At 34.8% G+C, this 7,845-nt stretch overlaps 1 protein-coding gene across 3 annotated transcripts; it reads left to right on the forward strand.

Moving 5' to 3' along the window:
* Positions 1–1,397: 1,397 nt before the first annotated feature.
* On the forward strand, positions 1,398–7,645 carry LOC136205843 (uncharacterized). 3 transcript variants are annotated; one of them, XM_065996661.1, is made up of 9 exons: positions 1,398–1,485; positions 1,612–1,740; positions 1,855–1,916; positions 2,063–2,175; positions 2,260–2,362; positions 2,531–2,758; positions 3,367–3,585; positions 5,741–6,001; positions 6,950–7,645. In XM_065996661.1, the coding sequence occupies exons 2-9, from the start codon at positions 1,635–1,637 to the stop codon at positions 7,250–7,252; spliced, it is 1,395 nt and encodes a 464-aa protein (XP_065852733.1). In that variant the 5' UTR covers positions 1,398–1,485; positions 1,612–1,634; the 3' UTR covers positions 7,253–7,645. The 3 variants fall into 3 exon arrangements, with proteins under 3 accessions (XP_065852733.1, XP_065852731.1, XP_065852732.1); XM_065996659.1 differs by having other exon boundaries at positions 1,399–1,485; positions 1,574–1,740; XM_065996660.1 differs by lacking the exon at positions 1,398–1,485 and having other exon boundaries at positions 1,492–1,740.
* Positions 7,646–7,845: the final 200 nt, after the last annotated feature.

Raw genomic sequence — 7,845 nt, forward strand, 5'->3', positions numbered from 1 at the left:
CCACGATTTTTTTACTTTACCCTAATAATTAAAAAAAAAATGTAATTCGATGAAATTGAAATTAAAATTATTTCGATGAACTTAAAATTAAAATTATTTTGATGAAATTAAAATTAAAATTAAACCCTTCTTTAGGAGGAAGTTAATGGAGGTAAATGAGAATAATGGAAGGTTAAATATCACATTCACCTTGCTTGTGAGTTGTTTTTTGAGAGTAAAGGTTATGTTTTTTTTGACTAAAAAAACTGAATTGAACTGAATTCTACCGAAACTGAAATAATAATATAATTTTGTAAAAATAACAATAATTAAATTAAAAAGCTTATAAAAATAATAACGGTTCTAATAATAATAAGAAGAATAATAAAAATAATTATAATTATAATAAGTAATGATAAATTATTGAACTAAACTGAATGCCACTGAATTGAACTGAACTGATTGATACTGAAATTAAGTAACAAAGAACATGGTCTAAATGCAACTTAATGGAAGTTTACTTCCTTTAACCTTCAAACTCTAACAAAAAGTTTATTGAAATTTTTTTATCTCTGCAAAGTAAATTTAATTTCTTTCCCCTCCATATTTAAATTCCCAAGCGAAGTTAAACTTTTTTTTTTTTGATAGGAAAAGAAAAGAAAAAACAAACAAACAACCCCACAAACTAACCCGGGATTAGCCTAGGAAAGCTAACCCCACTAGATCATCTGAAAGCAATGAAAAAAGAAAGTCCGGAGGATGCGAGAAAGTTGAGACTCCCAACATCCTCACATGGCCTTCCGTAGCAAGGCGGTCTGCAACCCTGTTCTGCTCCCTGAAGACATGTCCAAAGTTGATGATGTCGAAGGAAGAACATAATCTTTTGATCCCTTTCACTAAATTTTGGCTACCCAAACACAAAGCCTTGTTATCAGAGATAATTTTAACCGCTTCTAGGTTGTCAGATTCCACGAGAAGTCTTTTCACACCCAGATTTTTAGCGAGCCCAAGCCCATAGAAGATCTCCCAGAGCTCAGCAGTGAAGGAAGAGCCCACTCCTAGATTCTAAGCAAAGCTAGACACCCAGGCCTCACCAGCGTCTCTCAAAACACCACTAGCCGCTATTCTGCCGTCCACAAAACACGAGCCAGACACCCAGCGAAGTTAAACTTTTAATTCTCATTTACATTCTATAAACTCCCAAATAAATTTAATTTTTAACTTTCATTTTCATCACTCTTATTTTCTTTTCAGTAACTCTTTTAACCCTCGCCTCCGTCAACCTCCAAACTCCCGACCAAACGCTAAAAAATAAAATAAAACTCAAAGCCCATGAATTTCAGTAACTTCAAGCCCATGAATATTTTACCCGTATATAAATGTAAAACCGAATAGATAATAAACAATTAACTAAATTTCTTAGTCTACGTCAATCAGGAAAAAAAAAAAAAAATCGCAGTCTATCGAGTTGCTCATTAGGGTTTTTCAGCTCAAAGCCACCAACAGGTTATCCTCCTCTTCGTCTTCATCTTCATCACACTCTTAATTTTCTTCTTCTATTCGTCTCCTTATCTTTCGTTTCTTGAGTTTGCAGAAAGTAATCTTCTGAATCGAAAGAACTAATTGAAGCAGGTTCAAACTTAGGAGATTTCAAAATGTCGCGGAAAGGATTGATGGAGCAGGACTTGAGTAAATTGGATGTAACTAAGTTACATCCACTCTCTCCTGAAGTAATATCTCGTCAGGCTACTATAAATATTGGTAATTTTTCTTTTCATTTCTTGGATTCAATTTGGGGGTTTTTTGTTTTTGGTAGGTTTAACTGAGTTTGATAGTCGAGATTGAAAATTCGAGATTCTTTTTTGTTTTCTTCAGGTACGATAGGTCATGTGGCGCATGGAAAATCAACTGTTGTAAAAGCCATTTCTGGTGTCCAGGTAATTTACCTTCTTTCTTCGTGGAATTATTTTTTCTGTTATCTGAAATTGTATTGGAATTTCTCGTTCACTGATATGTAGCTCATGGTGGTTTATTTGGAAGTAGTTATTTAATTTGGATATGTTTGGTTGTTTTCCGTTTTCAGACTGTGCGTTTTAAAAATGAGTTGGAAAGGAACATTACCATTAAGCTTGGATATGCGAATGCAAAGATATATAAGTGTGAAGATGAGCGGTGCTCCCGGCCTATGTGTTACAAGTGAGTTGGCCATGAAGCTTGAATAGTATGATATTGGTGTACTTCTGCCATTTTTTTGCTTTAATTTTAAAACTGTTCTTGTAGGGCATATGGAAGTGGGAAAGAAGATAGTCCCATGTGTGATGTGCCTGGGTTTGAAAACGCTAAAATGAAATTGCTGAGACATGTTTCTTTTGTTGATTGCCCGGTATGATAATGAAGTGTCATAACTATATATATATGCATTTATTTTTACATTATCTGTTATTCTGTTAGATAATGAAGAGAAAAGTTGACTTATTTTCCTACTATTTTTTTTCAAAGTACAGATCTCTTTTCGTTACCCATTATAGTATTGTTATCTGCTTTTCTATAGGGTCACGATATTCTCATGGCTACAATGCTTAATGGAGCAGCAATTATGGATGGTGCGTTGCTTCTCATAGCTGCAAATGAAAGCTGTCCCCAGCCACAGACTTCTGAGCATCTTGCTGCTGTTGAAATCATGCGTCTTCAGCATATCATAATTCTTCAAAATAAAGTTGATTTAATTCAAGAAAATGTAGCCGTCAACCAGCATGAGGCTATTCAGAAATTTATTCAGGTTTGGCATCTCTCTCTTTTTTTCTTTTGTCAAATGTATCCCCACAGTATTTTCTCAAATTTAACTTGCTCATAAATCAGTTTTCCTAATTGTAGTATTATCAATGTATCAAATTATGATTGCAATTCAGTAGAATATGTTTAAAATCTCAAACTCATGAGCCAATGTCTGCTTACACTCTCATCTAATTATATAATTCAAAATAGAATGTCATCTCAGCAGTCTAGTGATTAGGTGCCTGATCTTGGACCTGGAAATTGAGCATCTAATTCTATGCATTATTATCTGTATATACAAGTGGTATGCGTCTACCTTTCTTTTATTTTTTAAATTTTGGGCTATTGAATTACTCAAATGATTATTGTGGAAATTCAAATTAATCTCTCCTCGCAACCATATTTAGCAGAAACCAGAAAGTATTCTAGGAAATAAGGAAGTGAAATTGTAGGGAATAGGAAAGAAAATAAAGTATGTTATTGGTCAGTAATGCCAAGTCTATATGGTTTTTGCAATATTAAAAAAACATGAACTTTCTCTTTCATGAAGTATAACTTATGAAATGGTATATGATTAAAACCATATTTACTCGTATAAGATCTCTTTTTCAGGGGACTGTTGCTGATGGTGCACCGGTGGTGCCAATTTCTGCACAGCTGAAGTATAATATTGATGTTGTGTGTGAATACATTGTAAAAAAGATTCCTATTCCTGAGAGGAATTTTATCTCACCGCCGAACATGATTGTGATTCGATCTTTTGATGTCAATAAGCCTGGATTTGAGGTTGATGAGATAAAAGGTGGCGTAGCTGGTGGAAGCATTTTCAGGGTATGTTTCTTGATGCTGTTGCTTGTTACTATTCTACTCCTACCATATTCCCTTTGTTTTCTATCTTCATTTCTCTCTCTTCAGATTGCATCCTAGTATCTAGTCTCCTGTTTGATTGTTAATCCAATTGAGTAATTTGATGCCTGCATTAACTCTCTCTCTATAAGAGTGTTAATGCTCCTAACTGCTATCTACATGATTCAGTTCATAGTTATTCTAGTTTAACGAACCAGTCTGGTGGATATAAAAAGGTGTTGCAAAGCTAAGCTTGGGAAGCAATATTGAAGACTTAAAGACTAAAGGACTCGAATTATAACATTATAACTAACAGGACTGCTTGACTGTAAATTTAGATTACCTTCCATGATTTATTTGATAAATTTAGATCAGAATACGAACACACCGTCAAATGGATACAACTCTTTGTTTATGCATTGTTCTTCCCAGGTTTGGGGAAAAAAGGCCTCCCTATACATTCAAAGGATGCAAGATTAGCCTCATCTTTGTGTCTTATGAATGTTATCTCTGAATTCAGGATGAAGTACTAATTGTAAACAGAGGTTTATTTATAAGTACTAAGAGTCACTGATGTTGGGAAAGAAATATAAAAGGATATCAACTTAGTGGCCCTTCCGTTAGAGTTTTGCTCATTTTGATGTTAGTCAAAAGGCCCAAAATGACCATATATGAGAAATAAAAACAACGTGATGGCTGGTAAAGATTTTACCCTTGAGAGCTAACTTGTACATAATAAGAGGAAAAATATCACATCTATTATTAAGATTTTGGAGGTTATATTTTATCAAAAGATTGAACAATGAACAAAAATTGTAGTACCTATAATCATAAGTATTTATGCTTAATTATTTATACCGTGGTAATGATAGAGAACATTATTGACAAAAGGCATACTTCTAATTGCGCTTCAAAGAGTTTCCTCAAAACTCACTTTTTATTGAAAAGGGATACCTCTGCATGTCTGTTTGTAACAAGAAGTAGAAAATCCACATGTTAGACTTCTTTTCTTCCGATGAAGGTTAGACATGGTTTTACTCGGCTTTTAAACGTATTTTCTTTTATTTAATGGAATCTTTTCATCACAATCAGGCTCCTTTCCCTTGAAGGAAACAGTTTCAACTAAAAGACTTCTTTTTTTCTTATCTCATCTTTCACCTTATGAACATGGCTTCTTGAAATGAATACAACCAATATGCTGATCTTAAAATCATTACTACAACTTGTCTTGATTGGTTTTATGAAATATCTGAAGTGTTCATTTAACGAAGGCGATGATTTGCATACTGTTCTACTCAGATAAACATATTTGTATTCCTAAAATATAGACTGAAGCTAGATGCACTTTCTCTTTTATTTTCCTTCACCTTATGTGGGTAGTATTGGGACTGTTCTAGATTAGGATCTATAGCTGTTTGAATCATATAATTTTAAATTCAAGACATCAAAAATTGCGAGTGACGGGGATTTGATCATTCACTTCATTCTTTAATAAATTGAGGTTTCCTTTGAAAAAGAAGAAAGAATACTATTTGCAAGTGAAGAGGGATGGAGCAAAATAATACCATAATGTTGTCATCTCTTTTTAGTGTGTTCTTTTTAAAAGAAAAAAAAAATTCAGTGTTCGCCTTTATGTCTGTTCTGTTTTTGTTCCCCACCTCGCGTTGCCTCCCCCAACCAAGCAATGGGCAATTTCGTGTTTAGCACATCCCAAAATTCTTGTCCATGTGTTTGGTTAGTGAAAGAATAATTTTATTTGGATGGAACAATAAGTACAAATTTTCATTTTAATTTTTAAAAATATAAAGGGCTTTTGTTGATCATTTTTATAATAGAATTTTGCAGCTCCAATTGCTTACTTCTAATATTCGTTTCAGTGGATAGCAGCTATTGATGGTTAACCAGTAGCTCCACCACTGAATCAAACATATCTTAAATGGGTTCTTATATGCTACAATATTTAGTGGAAACTTATAGAATTGAAATTGATAAAATAAACGCCCAAAAATTAATTAAAATCACAAAATTTAATCAATGAAAATTTCTTGAAACTCTTATATGTTTTGCATCATGAAGTTATGTTGTTTATTGTGTATCAATAGTGCTGGTTGCTTGAATGACCAATCTGTCGTATGTGCAGGGTGTTTTGAAGGTCAATCAAAATATTGAAGTTCGTCCTGGGATTGTTGTCAAAGATGAGTCTGGGAATATCAAGTGCACTCCAATATACACTAGAATAGTTTCACTGTATGCTGAGCAGAATGAGCTACAATATGCAGTTCCAGGAGGTTTGATTGGTGTTGGCACTACAATGGACCCTACATTGACACGTGCTGATCGGTTGGTGGGTCAGGTTCTTGGAGATGTCGGGTCTCTCCCTGAAGTTTTTGTTGAGCTTGAGGTATGGAGTTGAGTTGGGAAAAAGAAATTCAAGATTCTCAACCACTGTTTATGGTTCTGTTTCTGTACTACTTTTAGTTCGTTAAGCAGGTCATTTGCGTAGTTGGTTGTTAAAGTTTCTTCCCAATTTTATGCATGCTTGCAAGGATAGATGGATCATTAGGCATTTGAGTGTTATCCTCCCTTGCTAGTAAAGGGATAAAAGGTCAATTCAGTTGATAGGATCAACTTGCTCGGAACAAATTTTTCGGTGTCACTTTGTTCCTTCAGGCATTTTAGTCAAACTAGCCCTACATTACATATGTCATTATGAGAAATTGACGTATCAAAAACCATGAATTGTAGTTGAGATGTCACATTTGGACTAAACTGACCAAAAATGTCAAGTTGTGGACTAAACCAAAGTTCATTTTGGACAAATTTATCTTAAAAACCAAATTGAAGGGTGAAATTGACTTTTAAGGTTAGGCTTTGATTTTGTTACTGGTGAGTCCTCAATTCTCTCGTGTGTGACGATGATGTTAATCCCTTTTGCCTACGTAACATTTGGAAGTGAATTTTCTGATTCAGAAAATAAATTTTGTACCGTTATCCCTCTCTTTCTAGTGAGGGCGAGCCTTGGCGCAACAGTAAGCGTTGTTGTCTTGTGACCGAGAGGACACGGGTTTGAGTCTTAGGAGTGGCCTCTTTTCAAAAAAAATTTGGCAGGGGAAGGCTTGCCCCGATACACCCTTGTAGTGGGATCCCTCCCCGGACCCTCGCTTAGCGGGGATGCGTAGTGCACCGGGCTGCCCTTTTTATCCCTCTTTCTAGTCTATTTTTCTGGATTTTATTTAGTTTCCCTTTCAGCCAGTAATTCCTGATTCATTCTATTACTGAACGGGTTAGGAAAGACACTTAACAATCCATAATTCACTGATGCTGATATTGTTATTGTCTCGTGATGCAGGTGAATTTCTTTCTTCTCCGACGACTTATTGGTGTTCGAACCAAGGGTTCCGAGAAGCAAGGAAAGGTTGCGAAGCTTGCCAAGACGGAGATTCTTATGCTGAACATAGGGTCAATGTCCACCGGAGCTCGAGTTATTGCTGTAAAGAACGATTTAGCAAAGCTACAGTTGACATCTCCTGTATGCACCAGCAAAGGAGAGAAGATTGCACTAAGCCGACGAGTTGAGAAGCATTGGCGTCTTATTGGCTGGGGCATGATTCAAGCAGGAACTACCCTCGAAGTTCCTCCATGCCCCCTTTGAGCATCTTTAGCAGGTAGCGAGAAAACCTGTAAAAAAGACTGACGTAAAAAAGGCTTGAAGGATTGGTTTATCCACAAGACAAAGCACATTTTTCTGGATTTCATATTATTGCCTGTGTTAATTTTTCTCGCAATTATAATCGAAGTTTTGAACAGGAGTCGTGGTTTTAGTCGAATCTAATGCTTTGTAGGGGAAGAAAAGGAAGATGGCATTTTTGTGATGTTATTTTCAGATTTTTGTGTATTTTATGGATAAGGTTACTTTTTTTTTTCTTTGCTCCTGATGTTTGGAAATATTCTCCAAACTTCAGTTTTTATTTTCATGTACTAATGTTGTTTCATAGAAGTTGTGAAAACATGCAAATTAAGGTCATTTAGGTCATTTATTACAATATTATTATTCCATAAAATTTGTTCTCAATAATTATATTTTCGGGATTTGTCGTTCATTTTGAGGATATATCCGAACGTAAGGTTTAGTTTTTACGTTATAAAAATATCCGTTGTCATGTTAGTTTAGCCATGTTGGATCATGATTTTGAACTCTTAATTTTGTACTCAATCTCTTAAACTTAATCCAGATAGAAGCATATA

Source organism: Euphorbia lathyris, chromosome 9 (assembly GCF_963576675.1).
Source record: "Euphorbia lathyris chromosome 9, ddEupLath1.1, whole genome shotgun sequence".
Taxonomy (NCBI): domain Eukaryota; kingdom Viridiplantae; phylum Streptophyta; class Magnoliopsida; order Malpighiales; family Euphorbiaceae; genus Euphorbia; species Euphorbia lathyris.

What these genes read in the sequence shown, in the direction of transcription:
- LOC136205843 (XM_065996661.1), top strand. Translation starts at nt 1,635, where the DNA reads ATGTCGCGGAAAGGATTGATGGAGCAGGACTTGAGTAAATTGGATGTA. An exon ending in TTTCTTTTGTTGATTGCCCG is followed by an intron (nt 2,363 to 2,530) that starts GTATGATAATGA and finishes GCTTTTCTATAG; the next exon opens with GGTCACGATATTCTCATGGC. An exon ending in CTGGTGGAAGCATTTTCAGG is followed by an intron (nt 3,586 to 5,740) that starts GTATGTTTCTTG and finishes TCGTATGTGCAG; the next exon opens with GGTGTTTTGAAGGTCAATCA.